Raw genomic sequence first — 21176 nt, 5'->3', positions numbered from 1 at the left:
ATGCCATATACTGCCAAATACTACCACTAAGGTGCCACAGCCTGCCAAATACTGTCACCTAGGTGCCACAAGGTGGCATGAAGGTGTCAAATTCTGCCACTAAGATGCCACATACTGTTACATAGTGTCACTAAGATGCCACAGGCTGCCATATACTGACACTGTGGGGCCACATGGTGCTATATACTGTAACGGAGGTTGCTCATTTGTTATTTGGTACCCAAATAGTTTCATAAAATATTTTTACTGAATGTTAAGAATGTCATTCATTCATTCATTTGTTTTCAGACCTTGAAATTGTTGTAGTTTCACCTTAAACAAAACATCTTACATGAGCTCCAGAAATATAACTCCCCCAACCATGAAGTTTTCTGAGGACACAGACAGAATAGTTTCCTAGCAGATCGAAATAACTGAATAGATCCAACAGAGGACACATTTTGAGTTGGTGGGCTTTAAAATGGAAAAAAGTGCAACATTTTCAAACAAAGGTGGTATTGAGGTTGTACAAAAAAATCAAAAAAGGCTTTGAAGCATTTATTGCTCACCTTCATGCGAAAAGTCAAGCAAACCAACATGGGTATCAATAACATTTAATCAATAACATAATTTGAAATGCAAACAGATTCAACAGCATTGTATATAAATGTAAAAACAGAATACCATACATTTGAAATTTCAAATATTGTTGTTTAACATATAATTTGGTTTGTAAAAAAAAAGAGATAAAGAAAACCTGGCTACATTTCTTATGAATCACCTGCACTGTTTGCTGTAGTTGCCAGCTGGAGTTTCAGAAAGTGGACTATTGCACCCCCTTGTGGGCACTGCGACTCCCTTACATGTGCAATGACTATCACCTCACTAAACCTAAAATAAGAGAAACACAGAGCAGTCAAACCTATGAATGTGGCAGAGGTTTAATTATTTTTTGCATTCATTAGTCCAGCAGTATTCCTCTCCCCATTACTTTAAGAGTGTTACAGAACACTGAAGACTGAATCTACATTCTTTACACCTGATCGCCTTTTAAGTGAAACATCAAACACTAAACTACAGAAGGCATCATCGCTGGCACTAACTTGTTATTCTAAAGGCCTGGCACGCATTTGTTTTTGGAAAATTTCAAAGAGAGACTCCTTGCAACTCCACAGACTAATGAATACATCTGAACCTTTTCTTTACATAAACTGAAATAAAAAGTCACAATTGAAGTTTGCACAATTTCTAAAGAGATTTCACCAGTTTCTGATTTATGGAAATGAATGAAGCAGAAGGATTCTTTTATTGTTTTGTCTTAAATGAAAGCAGATTTAAACAAACTGCATAGCTGTGTGGCACATCGGTGGCAATCTCAGACCACAGATTGGCTTTTGTCGTCGTCGTAGCGCTGGTACTGATCCCCGAGCAGAGGCTGGTGGCCCTCCATCTTATATGAACGTGCACGCACAGCGCACGTGGTGGCAGCGAAAATGACTGCCACGAGGACGAGGGCAGCAACTATGGCTATCGTTATGATTTCAGTCAGAGTGAATGCTTGACCTAGAAAGGCAGACACAGATGATTATTACCTTTAGAAGCTGAAAATACCATGGCGATAGACATGAATCAGAATGTTTACCTGGCCATTCAGCTTCATAAGAGTAACCAAGATTTTCCGGAGCAGTCACAAACATCTCCGAGTTGGTCACTGGAGGCCAGAAGGGCACCATATTGTAGCGCCTGTTGTGACCAATGGGGGCATTTTCTTCAGGATACACAGCAGCATCTGTTAGGAAATGCTTTAAGTTAGCTTAAACGTGGCAAAAACTACATGAACCAAAGTGATTTTGCTGATAAAACACCTGGACCGTGTCTCCTCAACCATTCATCGAATATAGCATCAGTGTATGTGTGGAGCAGGACAAAGATGGGATCATTGGGGGAAAGGTGAGTCTGTCCTCCCGTTCCATTCAGGAACAAATGAGCCAAGTTGTGGAGGCTCCTCACCACGGGATCGTAGTTCCCCTGGGGGGCGCTGTAGCCTGAAAGAACAACATGAAAAGGCATGAGAAAGTGTAAATGTAGGACTGTATGAATGAGATTTATTGGTAGTTGCTCACCTTCAATAGTGTTCCTGAAGCTTTCGGAGGAAGTGGAGTAGTAAGGCGGAGTGTCGAAAGTGTTAACCTGCAGGCAGTCGGCTACATCCTGAGGTTCCGGGAGACGCTGGACCATCGGCCTGTTCACGTTCCCTGCTGGGTTTCTTCGAATCGGAGCCGTCTCGGTACCTAAAGGACACAGAAGATAAGACGTCACGCATGCATTTTCTCTAATCTTGAAGAATAGAGAAGATCTCTGTAAAAATCACCAGTCTGTTTGTCATGATAAACGAACAAAAGGCTCACTGTTGCAGATGGTTCCCAGCGTGTCGTAGTCTTCCACGCTCTCACAGAGGACCCTCCACTGGGAGAAGATGGAATTTGGACTCAGGGAATTCATATCAAAACTGCTCCTGGCTCCCATCAGGTCATCTGTGCAGATGTCACATGTGCTTCCACCGATGGCAAAGTTCCAGTAGGGCAGGGCGAAGGAGGGGTCCTGCAGCATGTCCTGGTTGTTGGATATTAAAAAATGCATGGAAGGCTGGGTTAGAGAGTGTGAATGTGAAGATTAAGGCAAAAAAACCCTAGAAGCTCTGACTTAAAATCACCTGCACCAGGCTTTATTTTAATGTAATTCCATGTCAGAGGATGTGGAATTGAGTGGTGGTGTCCGAATAAATTATTTTCACATACTATGATTTGCTTTAAGGGCAGTTGCGAAAAGATCCGTTCACAGTGAATGAGTAAATGTGCAATAAATGAAAACCAGTTCTACAAAAGCCTTTGCAGAAATGATTTAAGGGTGTGTTGAATGTGCAAATATATATAGACAAAACCTGAGAATTTATGCAGTGGTATTAAGTGGTGATGGATTTGGAAATGGTGAAATGCTGCACGATGCTTACAATTTGAGACATAGGTAAAGTAAATGCATCAATACAGGATTTACAGGTAAAGAATATTCATGAAGCTCAAGTTAGGCTCTAATCATCTGTGAATTACTTTCTACTTTAATTCTGTATTAAGGTCTTTAAAAAATACCGTCCTTAAACTCTACACTTTTTGATATGAGGCCGGGCATTAAGACACATCAAGAGTGAGCTCAAGACATATTTTTCCTCAGCAGAACAAAATAATCCACGGCACTATTAAAATCCAGGCCTCTGCTCCCCAGATATGATTTAAATGTGGTAGGAAAAAGAGCCAGAGACATTTTTTAGTCATCTTAGCTGATATCCTGCTTCGAGAAACGAGCTCTCCCTCGAACTCTGCCAGTGGGGCCGATTTGCAAAAAACAAGCGACTAATTAGGGATCACAAATTCACCACAAACTCGCACAAGATGAGAATGAAGTTCCTCTGTGGGAGTCCAACACACTGTCAGGGCTTGAAATCCACACAGAAGCTTCATTTTACTTTCTGTGCTTAACTGTGGATAGCTGCAACACTCACTGGAACTGATAATTAACGTTTTCCACGCATCACTTTGGCAATAGGTGCAGGCTAATAACTCCTTAGCTCATCAAAGCTCTTTAGGATACTGTTCTCTCCAAATCGGTGGTTTGCAGATCAAATCAAACCACAGTGCATGAAGTGTTTGGTCACATTTTACACATGCTTATTAAGGCGTGACATTGTATCAACAGATGTGATTTCCTTACTAGCACAGTTGTGGGGAAACGAACACGCTACAGGCTATTAGTTGGTGATGTATTGGTAAATTAAAAATGTCAATAAGCAGTCAAGTGTCAATTACAGGCAGGCAACCAGAAACATAACCGATTAGATTTTTTTTCCATTTTGCATTTTTTTTCCACCCAGTTTCACAGAACTGTAGTGCACTCTGAAAAGCAAATCAAGGGACACATTCCTACCCATTAATTAAATGCATGGTTGCAAGATAAAACCAAATTTATTGATTTAGATAAACCTTTTAGGTAGCAAATATGATTTTGTTGGCTTGAGTTGACATAATAATGCTGCATCAACTTAATATTGTGTGTGATTTCAAGAAAAAAATGTGTTAGTTGAGTTGTAGCTACATTTAAGTTGAGAAAATTTCAAGAAATTGGCTTCCAAACATACATTTTCTTCATTTTGAGTTCAGAAATATCACCCAAATCTACTTAAAAATTTGTCAACTTCCAAACTTGTGGTAATTTACGCTTAAAATAATTTCAAAAACTGTGGAAACACTACTTTAAACATCCTTATTTTTTATGAGCACGTGTTTATGAGGAAAAGCTAATTCCTCATAATGTAATTTGTTCTTGAACATAAATTAATTAGAAGTTGCTATGATTCTCAAAGATTCATGCAAATCGAGCCTTTTTTGGGGGGTCCAAATATTATTTTTTACAGTGTGCATGCAGCTTCATTACTTTCATTCTTACACAGTATCTCACCTGCATGTCTCGCTCCAGCTGCAGCAGGTGATACCGGTGCCAAGTCACGAAACCGGGGCCTTCATGTGAGAAGTCCACTCCCCCAAAGCTGGCCTGCCCCGCACCCAGGAACGTCTTGCTGACGGAGTAATAGTGGGTCCACACGAAGTAATTGTAGATGGTGATGTTTTCGAACAGCGTGGTGGTGCCGTCCGGCCCGAAGATGTTGGAAAAGTGCCGAGTAGCGATCACCAGGTCAGGGTGCACCGTCCGCTTGGCCTGATCCAGCGCGTTCACGAACGCACGCTTTTCATCCGCGCTGAGCTGCATCACGTTTCTCCTCACTGGGGGATTATGAGAGGAAAAATTGGATTAACTCAATCAGTCATGCGTTAACCGGGGATCAGTTTGTAATGACCGAGAAATCAAATTACCTTTTAAAAGTTTCTGGGCACTTTCAAGTTGTTTCATGAGGTTCTAATCTGAATTAATTTTGATTAAAACATCCTGGCTGTGTCAGATCGAGGCAGATAACTAGATCAACATTAAAATGATGTAATTCCTCAGGCTTAAATGCCACTGAGAAATCCCTACCAGCTCCAAATCTAGTTACTTTCTGATTACAGCCCATCTCTATCTCTGCCACATATCTAGAATATTATTGATAAAAGGAGGATGCGTACTTACCAACAGAAACTCGCTGGTCACAGTTGGGTCCAGTCCATCCGTGCTTGCAGCGGCCGCAGTTATACCCGCTGAAGTTTCCGTTACATTGACAAGTACGATTGAAGTAACGGATGGGCCACCGTTCCCGGTCATCCCGTCCGTCGTGCGGGTACTGAGGCCCGTGAGGACGCACGTCCACTGTGATTGACACGCACTGTCCGCGCCCGGTGCTGGAGCCGCACGGGTCGTTATTCAGTCCGGAGGGCGACGGGCAGCACTGTCCGCTCCTCAGTCCCTCCGGTGTCACACACTCTCTGGGGAACTGAGCGCTCACAAGCACCGCGCCCACGAGCACCAAAAAACCGCACCGCCACATTGTCCAAAAATGTTGCCAACTTTTACGCACGGCTGCTTTCGAGTCTATTACGCACTGGATATGTACCTGCAGATGCACACTTCACCTAACAATTCATCTAAAAACAAATGCGCACCACTTCAACACATCAGGAGTTACTTTCTGTGCCAAATAACTGAGTGTAAAAGTCCCTCTTCCATGCGCCCTTGCAGGCCCCTGCTTCGATTCCCCCCCAAACCACTGAACCGTCGACCTTAAATACCGGATTAGCGCATGACTACCCGGATTTTCTGACTCCCGCGTGATCCCATCACATAGCATCATATTTCCTACTGGGGATGGAAGCAAGGGAGGCGGTGTGATCCGGTCATGCACAGTTATTCTTGTAAAAAAGTCACTGGATGTCTGCGAGTTGCCCGAATGAACGCAACAGTGATTTTTTTAAAAGTCTAATTAATTAAAAAGTCTGAAACACAAACGATGATGAATGACTATGCCCACCAACGTACTGCAACGTTTCAGTGCGCCTTTATCAACACCGCATGACAATTAATTTGCTGTGAAGTACTATTTTTCCCCCTCAAATCCCAGCCTTTGGCACAGGAGCAGGTGTTTGTGGAATTAAAAATGTCAAAATAGCATATTAAAGAATTCCCCATTCCCCTCTTTATATATATATATATATATATATATATATATATATATATATATATATATATATATATATATATATATATATATATATATATATATATATATATAATCAAGATCATATCTTGTAATCCCTCAGATGTTCCCCTATTTGTCAAAGTGATCACTTTGGGTCATTTGACTTCTCAGAAAGGCCTCTTTAATTCTCTCAAGCTTCTACTGTCAAGACCATGGAAACAACAAAACACACGAAAAAAGCCTGCAAATGGAGATTTCTTTCAAATTGAGGTGGAATCAGCATGCAAAAGGTTCATAATTCCATACATTTGATGTGCAATAAACTCAAAAGCTTCATTCAAATACATGTGTAAAATAAATGCTTTTACTAGTGTAAACATCCTTGGAGATCATCTTTCTTCTCACTGTTTCTTAAATCACACAGAATACCATTTTCAACACTGTGGGAGTGCATTTGAACTGCCTATACTGCTGTCTTTTATTGGTTTATGTTTGCCTTGTAGCAAAAGGAGTCAGACATCATCCCAGAGGGAAATATTTGTGAACAGTCAGTACATATTCCATACAAAAACAAACAGCAAAACTAACCAAACTAAAGCGAGCTCGTCTCCATGTTAAAGCCCTTCATCTCCAACCAGGTGGTAGTAATGAGAAGTGTGGACTGAGGGAGTGATCAGTGTCGTTTTCTATTACAGGTACGAGATGTGCGATGGTTGAGAGACTAAAAAAATTCAGTTGTCATGTGAAGGTGGTGTAGGAGACTGTGGTTAATTATTGCAAAACTCACATCTGCTTCAGAAATGTGTATTCTAGCTTACCTTTTCTTTTCGACTGCATCTCTTATTTGAACCTCCCCATCCGACCGTCCCTCCAGCATGCACACTGTTTGTTTATTTGCTTCATTGTTCTGCAGGTGAAAGAGTCGGGCTGGAAACAGAAACCTTTGATTACTCTAAATGAGCCGATGATAGAAGTGGCAAAATCTTGATTATTCTGGTGTGCTGCTATGATAACCCAGAGGCAGTGTTGCAATAAGAAAAAAAAGAAGGAAAAAAAGATTGTTTTTGTTGACTAAACCTACAGCGATAACCCCAAGGACTGAGAATCTAGGGCAGGATCAGCGAGGCAGGCTGTTTTAAAAACATGCAAAATCTTACATTCTCCCCATAATTCCCTTCAGGCTTTACCCTGTATTGCAGAGAGGGCACTGGATAGTTGTTAATTGTGAGATATTATATAACATCAGCGAGTTGATCAGCAATTCTCCAGGGGGATCAACACCCTCTAATTAGCAGATACTTTGCAGATTCACACATCAAATGATGGGGAGAATTTTCAGGAGAGAAAAATCTGAGTTTTAGCTTAAATAACCAAAATTACTTTCAATTGACAAACCAGGGATTTAAGTGACATGATTTAAGTGACATGCAAACCAGCAGATGACCAGTGTCAAACACCCACTAGTATCACGCCTACTAAATGCCCTGTGGACATGAACCATTAATGTGCCCACCAAGAGGCAACTATCGGGTGCAGTTCCAAATGGGTGCAGTTCAAATGTCCACTTGAAGCTCATTGCAAAAGTGACCCAACCCCAATAGACCCAAAAGTTAAAATGTACAGCCTCACAGCAGGAATAACCATCTTTACAGCCAAGTACAATAACAGTGTTGGTCTCTGTACTTAATTATCCAATTTGTGACAACAATACATTGGTCATATTTTTGATACAAGTCAGCAATTTAATTTGTATTAAGACTTAAAGGTTTGGATAATTAAGGGCAAGGCTGCTTAGGGCAATTTATGGCCGAGAGATGTTTGTATGGTCCATTTCAGCTCCTCTCACATCTACCTCCTTTTGGAATTAATCAGGAGGAGTCAGGCACTGCCAAGAGGGCGACAGCTGAAGTCACCACATTCAGCTTTAAACAAACTAAGAAATGTTTGAGAAGAGTTCAGGAAACCGGATTGGTGGCTTCCACCAAAGAGTGACTTCTCTTGTAAACTTCTCAGATGGTTGGGATTTAATATCTTTTCTCAGGCCCAAACAGGTAAAAGTATCAAATATCTGACCCCACAACATAATATATTATAACCTAATGTGTGACTAGTAACACATTTGTGAAGCTAATATTTGTATGTTGTACACCTTCCAATCATTTCATGACCTCTCAGATGCACTTTGTGACCCCTAGACAGCGAATCACTAACCTTACTATACCATATGACAGTTAAAATTTACTTCACTTCAACCAGTTTTAGTGGTAAAATGCCACTTACACATATTATTAACATACATAACAGGAAGGATATCATGTTTCATCATGTTTTAATTGTCCCCAATCTGACCCAAGTTATTAAATGTTTAGTATATGTCTATACCCAAAACCATTTTCCTAGATAATGTACACTTTCAAATATTGTATATTGGTGGTTTGCACCACCAGGTGGAGCCTCTTGCTGTTTGATACTGTAGAGAACAGAGAAGGTGGACATTTCTGTGTGGGCAAACAGAGAGTGTTATGGGGGTTTGGCTAGAAAAGGGGCACAATGACAAAGTCTTCTGTGAGGCTTAATGGCCTATATTATTATTATTATTATTATTATTATTCCTATAGAGGCAGCCACTCCTGTGGCCTGAATTATGCGCTTTTTGTTGTACCAGCAAAATACCTGCAAATGAACAATACAAAGTTAACTGAAATTCTAATATCAGTTGATCAATTATATCTTAATATTGCTGCACAAATTAATTACTCAAATCTACAACACACAAGGGACAGTGGACATAAACAAAGGATTAGGTGAGGCTCTTACAGATACCAATTAATTAAAATGGGGGTTGGGGGGGGTTATATTGCGCAGATAATCATAAAGAGAGTATTTTTCTATTGTTGTAGTAAAAGACAATTTTCCTTCTACCACCGATAAAAAGATTATTTGTCAAAGATGTAACAGGTTATGTTTGATGTAGTTTTCTTTTGGTTCTGGAACAAAACTGTCGCTATCACTTTGTTCTTGGAAAGACATGAGTCAGGTGATGCCATCAGTAAAAATAATGTGCATGTGAAGTAATCCATCATTTAAACACTTAAAACAATGTCAAAACAAAGCAGCAGTTTCCTAAGGGGGAGAGACTTTTCCAGTGTGATTCCAAACACACGAAAGTCAAAGAATCTTAACCGAGTCACATGCGTTTCACATTGGTTATCATAATTCCAGCCAGGATGTATCGTTTCATAATTGGGGCGTGACGGGGAGGATTACACAAAGCTAGCACTAAGCTCATTCTCATGTAGTACATTCAGAAATGCAGCCACATTCCTTATGTATGCACAGTTCCCATGTTCCCCATGAGAAATGTTAACGAGGCCTGTTTGTGTGGCAAGGTTGTTAGGACCATTTAAATATATTTTTTTCTCAAGTCTCAGTCCTTATACATTTTTTAAATGCCAAGATGAATACTGTAATAGTTACAATTATAAATTATTTTGACCTTAGAGTCTTATGTTGGCCTTAAATGAATTTTCTATGATTTATCATCATAACAGACATCTGGGTATTTAATAATTCAAAGCGCTATTGACCTGAAAATGCACTGCAGTGCTTTAAGGTCAAATTGCAGGACAGGAGGAGCCAGCTATTTGCTGATTGTCTTTTTATTAAGTCTATAAGAAGCATTTAACCTGAACTAAACTTTTGCAGAGTATACTTTGGGGCATACAATATGTAACTACATTCAAAACCATTTCCTTTGTTGCCAATTTGTCCATCCATTTACTACATCAATTATCCTTAAAAGTCCTTAAATGCACGCACATTAGACACTACAACACTATAATGGACATTAACGCGGCAAAATGCAAAGAAACAAACAAAAAATACATAGAAGGATGAGAAATCGGTGGCTTATTATTGTTTAGAAAGCTACTACAATGATCCTGTGTGGGCTGGACACGTGTACATATCTGCTCCCCGTGACCACTGCTCAGCCAGCCTCCCTTTCATCCCTCACTCTCCCCTGCTACCATTCAGTGTGTGCTCACATCGGCGCCTGTGTGCGAATAAACCTTGGGCAGGATGGAGGATCATGTGAGAAGATGTGACTCGGGCTTAATGGTAATCCTTGCCTTTGGTAAAAATGGCACAGTGGGAGTCATTAGGAGGGAGCTCTATACGAGCGGTTCATATGACTGTCTGCCTCTCTCTCCTCCCTGCTGCTCTGCTCTGAGACAATGCCTGCAACTGCTTGTCATTCCCTTTCACTCTCTCATCACAGGTTTTCCTCATGCCGCTCAGCCACTATTCCTTATCTTCATTTCCCTCTCTGTAAATAAAAATATTTTGCACTATCTTAAAAACGGTTCCAGCTGGAAGCGTCTAGCGGTAAGATACTACAGCCATGCTAGCGGCTCTGCGAGGCTGCACTCAGACTCAGTGCTCCAAGCTACACAGTGACAATACTAACATGCTGGCTTTAGAGTGTGTTAATTTGCTAATCTTTGGTAATTAGTACTTAACAGAAAAGCTGGTGGGAATATCCTTAGTTTGGCAGGTATTTGGGCAGAAATGGAAGGATTACACATTTTAACATGTTTAAGATGATCATCGAAGTAATTAAAACTCATCCACAGCATTTAGTGGCAGTAGTCCAATAGTTTTTTAAGGGATTTCACTCAAAACTGCAAATGTTAGCCTCACAGTGAGGATTGATATCTGAAAGTCAAAAACATCTGTATAAACCTTTGTGGCAATTCATCTAATTGATGTTAGAGACAGTGTAGAAGTTGAAAATCAGTTAGATTCATTTTCAGGGTTTCGTGTCTGTTCAGAATTCCACAGCAATCCATCCAATAGTTAACCTCTGAACCCTCAAACCCATTTGTGGTTTTCAGAGCAATGTTTTGTTTTAAAAAGAATAACAAAAAAGCAAATCCAACCATTTGTCAGAGCCAGAAACTGTAACAACAGAAAGAATCCTTGGATTTTGACCTTTGAACATTATACAGAGTCCTCGGTTTACGATGTCCTCCATCTACGGCGTTTCATCATTATGTTGGAACTGGTTACAGGCGGGTCCTCGGTTTACAGCGTACGGTGTTTCGTTGTTATGTTGGAACTGGTTATGGTGAACTAGTTGGCGAGCGGATGAATATGTCATCATGTGCCGCTATAAGACGGCTTTCTTTACATTCACCGGTTGTACACCATCTTGGATTGTTCTACATTAGCTAACTTTTGCCCTTTATTATGGCTCCTTAGCATAAGTCAGACTCTTCTGATGGCAGTGCTTCTTGTCAAATGACTCATACATGCATGAAGGTCATTGATATTTATGACTTCTCCGAAGAACTGGTTGATACTGTGATGTACATAATAGCTTTGTTTACATTTTTGCAGGAGTTCCGACTGATGGTGAAAATTGAGTGACGGCAAGATGGATGGATGGATGGATGGATGGATGGATGGATGGATGGATGGATGGATAGATGGATAGATGGATAGATGGATAGATGGATGGATAGATAGATAGATAGATAGATAGATAGATAGCCAGCCAGCCATGTGACAAACATTCAGGGAATTTCGGTCTGAACTGCAGACTTTGCAGATCGAAGAAAAGTATAGCAAAAATTCAAAATATAAGTAGCAAAATATCTATAACACGAAGAGTAACCATGTGCGTAACCATTGTTTGTTATCTGAACTGAAGACCTAATGGCTGCAAAAACCAACAGAACAGGATAATATGTAAACCCAACCAGGAAGTTCTATTCAGCTTATTATGAGAGGATTTTATGCTGGAGATGAACTACTGCTGTCCTGATCTATTAATTCTATATCGCGCATATAGAAGACAAAGAGGCTGAAAATGAGTCTTTAGGACAGGTCGGGCTGCTATTTCAGACCATTCTCCGAATCATCTAAATGTAATTATTCAATTAAACTTCGTGTGAAAACTTTATCATGCTGAAAATAGATAATGAGTTTTACAGAAACTTCCCTACCTAGTTGAGCTTTTGCAGTGAATGGAGGTCTGTGCTGCAGGACTGTGTGCTTTGGTAATGAGTCAACCTCATGACTGAAGCCCCGAGGGTGCAGGGTGGAGGAGAGTGCATTCATTACATACTTTTTGTTACATTTCTGCAACTACTCGAATAGAATACTTTGTATATACCAGCGGCTTGACTGTGAAACCACCTAACCCAGATCCATGAAGAACATACATTTTTCCCTGCCTCAAATAAAATACTAAAACTAAAGCAAGAACCAACTTTGCGTGTTTGTTATCTCTGACAACATTTCTGATATTTTTGCAGTTGCGGTGGTCATGACAGATCTATTTGTGCTGAGGAGAAATCAATTTGGATCCTTGAATAGAGAAACAAAAAACTCCATTAAGCTTCATATCTGGTGCAGGAATACAAATAAGCTGGGGACTAAGGGAATGCATTCCTATGTACTGGGAAAAGACAACAGAGACTTTTCAAACAATTAAACAATTAATCCGGACAATGGAGTTTTCTGTGATAAGCACATTAACAGTCACAAGCTTGAATTCCAACACAAATTAGTTGCACTAAGTGGCAGGCTAATAGCTGGTGTAGGTGGGAGACAATGACTGAAATGGCTTAATTACGCTTTATAGAAATTCCAAATAGGATGCGATTAATAATTAATGTATAAGTGAAATATGAACAGAGCAAACTCATTAGCAAACCAGGCTTTTACTTTGCCCTAAAATGGATCTGTACACCGTTGATGTAATACAGTGGAAAAACCAGCAGAGGACAGTGACATCTCATCTAAAGATTTGTGCTTAGACAAGCATCTAACCTGCCTTTACAACAGTTCTGGGTGGGGCTCCATCCACTAAATACATTTTGCACATTCTAAACACCAAAAAAACTCATTTTAAGCCACTATTTTAACTATATCTTCATGCTACCTTCTCAGCAAAAATGAGATATTCTGACAAGAACCTTAACTGAACTCCTCACTCTTATTTTCCCAACCATAAGCTTACAGCTATCGTTTTATAGCTTCCATACATCTCAAACACCTCAACTCTTACACTGAAAGTGCAAAAGAGGTAAAAGTGCTTCCACTACAAGCCAGTTCAGAACTTCTAGGCTCCATACTTCACATCAGTTTTGCAGAAATACAGAATAAGCATTTTATGTGTGAGTCAGAGAGAACTTCATTTGTTCCGCCAGCGAACTCCTCAGAATGTAGTGCCAGCTCGAAGTAGACTGACACGCTGACGAATCACACGAGTTAGTCCCTCAAATGGAGGCCTCGGCGAATATCGGGATACTGTCTACTTAGCACATGCACCAGCATCCTAAATCTGCTGCTTTCCAATAGCAAAGCACTTCAGGTGATTTACATAGCAATAATTTAAACAGCAGAGGTGCTGTGACCGGGCGTTAGCAATAAAATACAGAGATCTACTGCCCAGACTGCTGCTACCCCTTGATTGCTTTTTAACAGTCATTAGTCTTACGGGAACCTCTTGAAAGGGCATCATTTTTTGGTCCATCCTTTTGCCACACTTCACAGATTTCCCCCTGATGTATGGAAATGAGGCAGGGTATTGACAGGTACTGTAAATGGGAGAGGTGAGGGTGATTCAACGGGAGCTGACTGTTGCACAGATCATCGCAGACAGCAGCGGTAATTAGTGAAGAACACTGGTCCTGCTCCAGGATGTGGGAAGGAAGCAGCTGGATTGGAGGGCTGTGCCAGCCTTGGCCAATTAAAATGCTGGATGTAGTAGATGATGACAGAGAGGGAGGTTAAGAGCCTGCTCATCGTTACTGGAGGAACACAACACTTTATTAAAAAAGGATGCTGGGGAATGAGAGCTATAAAGAAGCTGAGGGATTTTGTGACTATCTGTGGTTAAAGTGAGGTCAAACCTGATATAGTTTTTACACAAAATGCTGCAGACGTGGATCACATCTGGTTGTACTTGGACATAGAGGTTTTATTTTTGTGCAGCAACACACAAAAGGCATAATTCAACCAAATCTCATTGCAGTTAACCACTGGTGAGACATGTTTTACCGCTCAAATGTCTCCTCATGTTAGCAATTTTGGCACTGCTGAAATGAAAAGATAGCAGTCCAAGTGTAAAGTGCAGGTAAAGTAAAAGAAAAAGCAAACCTCATAAACAAAAAGAAATTAATTGATTCTGAATACTAGAAAGCTAAATGATCTGTTTTCAAAGATTTTCTAGAACTCAAAGGTGTTGGATTTGTCATTCAAAACCACTACATGTCACACTAGAGCACCAGACCAATCCAAACAGACATGTCAGCTACATATTAGCTGTCCAATTTTGTCGCATTTTATTTACAACCTCATAAAGTTTCGCACATAAGAAAAAAAATCCCCAAAAAACAGCCACAACTGTTTGCCCATGCTAGCATTTTCAATTAAAAATACTGAATGGCTACATGTTGTCGATGCGAGTAATGTAGCTTCAATGGATTTGTCACTCACACGGTAAATGAAACAAGTATATATATAATATAAAAATATATAAATTAGGTTGAAAACAAATAAAAATAAACAAATACATTTCTCTTCCATCAGTCTGTTTTATAAATGTGGGAGGGTCAAGAGTTTCAAAGGTAGGGACTCATGCATGCATGACTAGATCAGCTGCTAAACCAGAGAAAAATGAATTACAACACAGACATAGAATGTGACCTCATTCTCTGCTATGGATGCCATTATTCCACAATATATATTTGCATAACAAATAGTTCTTTTCTGCTATGTTTTTGTTCAAAATCTCACATATAGAGCCTTTAAAGTTTCTGGCACAGCCTTGTGAATCACTTTCTTTTTTGACATAAAAGTGGCAAAAAGTGATATCAAAAGTAACAAGAAAAGCACTCAGAGAGCGCAGTACTCCGCCAAGGCTGCTCAGTTGACGTATCATTTCCGACGGATGAAATATTTAATAAAAAATGACCTTATGCTGAGCACAGGCATGTGTTATGCATGTGCATGTATGAATACCGAATTGCGTGTAAATTACTCTTATAAAGGTCTGTTGATCGGTTCACCAATTTTTGCAAGCCTTTGTTTTGCTAATGTTAAAGTAACCGTTCCTGCCATGCTTTTATTTTGAAGGCGAATTTTTAATGTTGCGGGCTTTCATTTTGTCACTATTCCAGCGGCACAGGAAGTGTTTATCTAAGAAACGGGTTCTTGGCAGGATGACGATGCTGCCGAAAAGTCCGAAAATTCACATTAAGATGAAAGAAAACGGTCCCATACTGTTGCTGTCTAGCAAAAGATGTGTCTAAACTTAGAAGCTCCTAGCTGGGATGGGGACAAGCTCTGACGGTGTTTCCTGAAGAAAGGAGTGAAGGACAGAAAGGTGAATTTGTGTTCAAAATAAGGCTGACGGCTGAACGTAAATAAACATCAGGAGCTTCACCATTGTCTGGCTGGGGTTTGCTACATACATGACCTAAATATGGCGGCAGGAACTGATGGGACTCAGAAACAGCCCACAGTTTAATCATTTGTTCTTTGTATTATTTCCAACTGATAAATCACAGTCAGTTTGTAGTAGGATCGCAATCGTGATCGTTAGCAGGTAACTGACACAGTGTTCACTTGTTGTCATGGTTACAGCAACGCTGTGCCAGCAGCTATATCTGGGAAATCCTTAAATCCGTGGATCCAGACTATAAGCCGCGTCACGGCCAAAATTTCATGAGGTGGTCTTTGCGTCATTTCTGACTTTCCCTGAAAATGTCATCCAAATCCATCATGTGATACGTTTCATGATTATGACTTTTATTTTGGCAGTGGGCCATGATATAAACTAGCCCTAATATCTGACAAATATGCACCACATGATTGCAGTCCCTTCTGTGAATTTTAAAGTATTTGTTCTCTCTTTTGCAACGACCTATTGCACAAATTCTTGGTTATTATTGGTTGCATAACAGCCAGCCCTACTTCCAGAAACTTCTCATCATTCTTGCAGGTGGTTTTCTTTCTATCTAACAACCAGTACTTTTCTCGGCTCCTATATTGAGTCGCTCAACATGTCATCACCTTGTTCCATTTTCCCTTCTAATACCAGCCCAGCTGAAAACCTCATTAAGTATCCACTCACGGGTTGCTTCCCAAGGCAGCTAGCTAAAGCCAATAGTCACCATGAATGAACAGGATTGGAAAAAGAGACAGAAGATCTAAGGCCTTGGACTAGGATTTGTAAATTCCCAGATCTGGTTTCAACTGCCACTTTACCACAGATGGCTATCACTATTCACACAGTGTATGGAAAAAGTTCTTTAAAAGCCCACTTCTGACTTTTGAGCTTTGGCAAAAGAGACATCACTAGTAGGTGCTGTACATACAGAGTTATTTGGAATATAGACCAATTCACCAGAGTCTGTGGGTGGATGAGAGTCAGGCAAGAATTTTACAGAAATGGAAGCACATTGCCTATCAGGGTAAGTCAGGCATGAACCATATAATAAATCTGAAATGAGCTCCTGCCTCCTTTTCTATTAATTACAACCACAGCTGAGATGTGTACGTCTCTATAAAAATGTCATATCGCCTTTGTGGCGCGTCACATCTGGGGTGTTAAAAGTTTTACGACGGATACCAACTTTTCACAAACTTACTCTGAATATATTGGTGGCATGTTAATCCACACTCACACTGAATAAACTTCCTCTCATGAGTATGTGCTCGAGTTTTCCTAAAGGAAATTAATTCAGCAGAACTTCTCAATATAGACCCGCATTGATCTGTTGCTGCGGCACGTCTTTGCTTTGACGGAAACTCTGATAACAACCCAAACTCCAAACACAAATGAAATGTAAAGCTTCTCTGTGGTGTAGGCCGTTTTTTTTCTCTTTTTTTCATGAAATCAGCACTTGTTAAATTTCAGAGCACAGTCTCAAAGGAGATCCTAGATTAGTCAAGCAAGACGATTTTCTTTCTGTTTTTAAAATTATCTTCCAGATGATACTACAAAGGCAACATACAGAGAGACTGACAGGGTCGGATATAATATACACACAACAAAAGCAAGTAAAGCATGGTAATAGGGTAGTACTGGAAACAGTAACACAATAACAGGTCAGGTGTCCAGCTTCCATCCAATGGGACTAGATTTGGAACTGAGACTGGAAGAAAAAGTGATGCTACTTGCTCAAAAGAAGTGAAAAAAATTCAATGTCCTCATTTTCCAATTAACAAGTATTGTCTGTGGCACTGAGAGAAAGTCTAATCTATATAAATAATTCATTTAGAAATCACTCTACGTCATTTCATACCTAGGGCACATTATGAGTTTAAAGTGAATTTTTATTTGATCAGTAGGTTTCTTCTGGCAGTAAATGACATAAACAAGTGTCAAAAGACAGTGAGACATTGTGTTAGAGATGCTAGTGATGAATTTGAACTTTTTCTTTTTTAAAAGTCTGAAATTATTCACTTAGTCATCAATGACAAAGCCTCTGTTTGTCACCACAGCAATCAAGCAGTTCCTGATTGAAAGACTTTCTTGCTGTCATTCCAGTCTAGTTTCTAAGTTTCCTTCACAGATTCTTGACAGGATTCAGGTCTGGACTCTGGATGTGTTGCTCAAACTATTGATTCCTCTGGCTGTATGTTTCAGATCACTGTGGTGTTGGAAGCTCCAGTGCTGCCCAAGGCCAAGGTTTTCTGCAGTGTGCTTCAAGTTTTCCGCCACAATCTTTATGTAGTCCTCTTATCTCGTAATGCCTTTTTGCTTTGACAAGGTTGTTTGGCCTACTGGCTGAAAAACGCCCCCAAAGCATTACATTTTCCCAACATACTTGAGTGTAGGGATGGTGTTCTTGGATTTGATTGCTTTTCCTTTCTTAGCCTGAACTAAAGCCATGTCCCTGAATCCAACAAACTTTTTGTTGCATCTGAACACAGAACTGATGACCAGAAACCTTCTTTGTTGTTGAGGTGAGCTCTTGTTGAGCATCTGAAAGCCTGATTTGAAGAAGTGGGGTCCTCCATGGTCTACATCCATTGAGACCAGCCTCATTCAGGGTGTGATTGAAGTGTTAGTGCCAGAACTGCTTACATTCATGAGGATGTTCTTGATCGATTCTTCCTTTCTAAGTGCTCTATGGCACGGTATAAATGAACAGAACCACTGGGAATGTTACAGGAGCTTGGTTTCTCTCAAATACTTTTAGTTAGTTTCCTAAGTTTCCAGAGTTTTTTTTTTTTTCATGTCATTCCCAGCTTGATGAAACCTTTCTATCAAATAAAAATCCAATACAAATCAAAACTTAGCATTGGTGTGAACAGTTTTGGGATCACCCATATCTAACGCCCCAGTAAGCCCATTATCGGACATCATAGGACGTTTATATCCAATATTTTGCATAGAAATTCTTTCACATTTACTCAAATCTTCTTACTACCACATTTTAAAAGATAGCTTCAACAGTTCAGTGTAGCTTCCCACTGATCATTCTCTCGCTGCTATTACAGGTGCACCACATTTGGAAAAATAACCTCTTGTTTTTAAGTGTACAACTGTGCAAAATAAATAGCTGCAAGTACTGTAAAACATTTTGAATTGCTGAATCCAAAATTTATCTGAGTTCATGAAAATTCATCATATCTCCATCCTGTAGTAACTGATCCAGCTTGGCAATATTTTTATTTCCCCATATGTCAAGTTTACCACCAACTGTAAATGAAAGCTTCTTTCATTTTGGACACCAGGCCATAGATAAAACGCTGGTTTTCTTCTGTTGAAGCAACAGCTATTTTAAGGCAAATTTTTGCCGTTTTATCTTTTCATTGGAACACTAAGAATAGTTTACCAATCTTGTTGATCCATTCCTGATGGAATTTTAGTGGGATTTTAGAGGCTAATCTGGGGAATAAATCCATTTTAAACATTTCTGTCCTCCCCAGCTGTAACAATGGTAAACTTGTCAGTTTCTAAAAATCTTCTCTGACAGTCTTCAAAAGCTTAGCAACTCAAAAAATACTGTCAGCTGGAGATCCAAAGCTATTTCTAAGATATTTCAGGCCCTGTGACTTTCACAATATGAGTAAGGTCAGATGTTCAGGACATGTTAGATTAAAGAGATAACTTCACTCCAAGAAAACAAGCCAAAATCACTATGTTTAATGACCACCTTGTTAACATAACGACATGGTGTTTTTTTTCTTCTAAATTATATGCTGGAAATGCACAGCTTATCATCAGTGAAATAAACTGTCAGTGGTAAGGCTGAGCATTTTCACTGGAAAAACAAACAAAAAAACATTTCTCTCAACTTGCAATCTATGGCTTACCATATCAATATTCTTCTTCAGAATCAGATCAAGTTTGAATTGAATTGCTGGCTGAATTACACTGATATTCCAATCTATGTTGTAGATTCCTAAGGAAGCAAATGCATAGAGTTGCATCTAAGCCATTTAAGACTTTAAAGGATTATTTTAATGAAAAATTTTTCTAAAAATGTAAAGTGCAGACATGGAGACGAGCTTTAAGGGGGACTATGAGTGGATCATTGTTCTTCTTCAGAATAATGTTCTGGGTCAAACACATATGGATTAATTACACACTGAGCTGATGGGGTTGGGGAAGTGTGAGTGGACAAAGACTATATAGATCCACACATTCCAGAGGAAGCATTGGTGTGGAGTTATACCTAGGCACTCTTACGGCATGAAGGTATTATTTTCATGGGAAAAAAATCTTCTGAATATGCATTTTTAGGAGTTTAATCAATGACTGGAGCAGAACTTTAAGAGGATGAAAGATCTGTACTGGACATTGCAAATACATCATCATCTGCATAGAAGTTAGCTTTAAAGTTGTCTTTCAGAAGTAAAATATCTGTTCTGTTATTGTTCTAATAGCACATGCAAGAGGTCATAGTGCAGAGATAATTGATGAGACTTGGTATCTTTATCTGATGGATATTAAAGCGTTGGTGTGACACATGCTAAGGGCTATGGAAGAGAGACTTAATCCATTTCATGTATATGAGACCAAAACTAGACCACTTTTCCCTATCAACGGCTCTTATGACATTGATCGAGATTGTAACAGCTGGTATTGGAGACAAGACTATTTTCTAATGAGATATAATGTAAATACACTTCAGAGTCGATTGTGTTATTATCACAGAGCCATTACAAGTTGGCAAAACACAGTCAGGCCTTGCTTATTCTATACTTGTGGTATGAGTTATGGTAGTTTTAATCTGATCTCAGCAGAAGCATTCACTACTGTTTCACTTTCCAGTATTTCTCAAAACTATCCAGGAAACGATTGTCTGACAAAATTCACACAGAAAGCAAAAATGTCTGCATCCTCATCCCCACATCCCAAATCTGCCTCCCTGCACATTTCTTCTCTCTTTAACACTCCCAGGTGTAATGAGGTGCCGGCAAACGCGACTCACCTGCCACCGTCTCCCTGCACCTCGCTCTGGTGGCGAGTCATTTATTAGCACTCCATTATGTCACGTAGCCAAATGTATTTCATTTGTTATGCGTGCAGGGGTGACGAAGGTTGAAATGTTCTTGCTAATTTAATGCCTATTGAGACAGAAAATTGGATCTACTTCAGGGAGCCGTGATGAGTGTCGGGATGCCAGAGCTGCCAATTTCTGCCCAAGATTAATTAAAATGAAATTTCCATGGGACCTGTGACAGTCGCCCATCTCCTGTACATATTTCTTCATAATTGGAATCTCAGTCAGTCTCTGGAGGAAGAAGGGGTTTCTAGGATGTTTCGAGGAACCATGAGGGATTTGCTAAGGTGTGTGCGGGGGAAGCTCCGATTGTGTTTGGACAAAAAAACACGCTTTGAAACCGAGGATATCTCATTTCCGCATGCAGGATGACTTAAATGACTTACAGTTGTGGCAGACTGAAGGACAATGAAAGACACTCCACCACTGGGCCAGAACCAGTATATCAAAACAAAGACCAACTACAGGGGATCCAAGGCAATAAC

The 21176-nt window shown here is 39.9% G+C and overlaps 1 protein-coding gene across 1 annotated transcript; it reads right to left on the bottom strand.

Annotated features, from left to right (window-relative positions):
- Positions 1 to 524: 524 nt before the first annotated feature.
- Positions 525 to 5735, bottom strand: LOC111564118 (5,6-dihydroxyindole-2-carboxylic acid oxidase). Its single transcript, XM_023263517.3, has 7 exons — positions 5155 to 5735; positions 4489 to 4811; positions 2388 to 2592; positions 2103 to 2270; positions 1845 to 2024; positions 1622 to 1768; positions 525 to 1542 (listed from the first exon to the last, which is right to left on the bottom strand). The coding sequence occupies exons 1-7, from the start codon at positions 5507 to 5509 to the stop codon at positions 1355 to 1357; spliced, it is 1566 nt and encodes a 521-aa protein (XP_023119285.2). The 5' UTR covers positions 5510 to 5735; the 3' UTR covers positions 525 to 1354.
- Positions 5736 to 21176: the final 15441 nt, after the last annotated feature.

Source organism: Amphiprion ocellaris, chromosome 23 (genome assembly GCF_022539595.1).
Source record: "Amphiprion ocellaris isolate individual 3 ecotype Okinawa chromosome 23, ASM2253959v1, whole genome shotgun sequence".
Lineage (NCBI taxonomy): Eukaryota > Metazoa > Chordata > Actinopteri > Pomacentridae > Amphiprion > Amphiprion ocellaris.
Note: the sequence above shows the minus strand (reverse complement) of the source record. Positions and strands in the feature narration are given on the sequence as shown.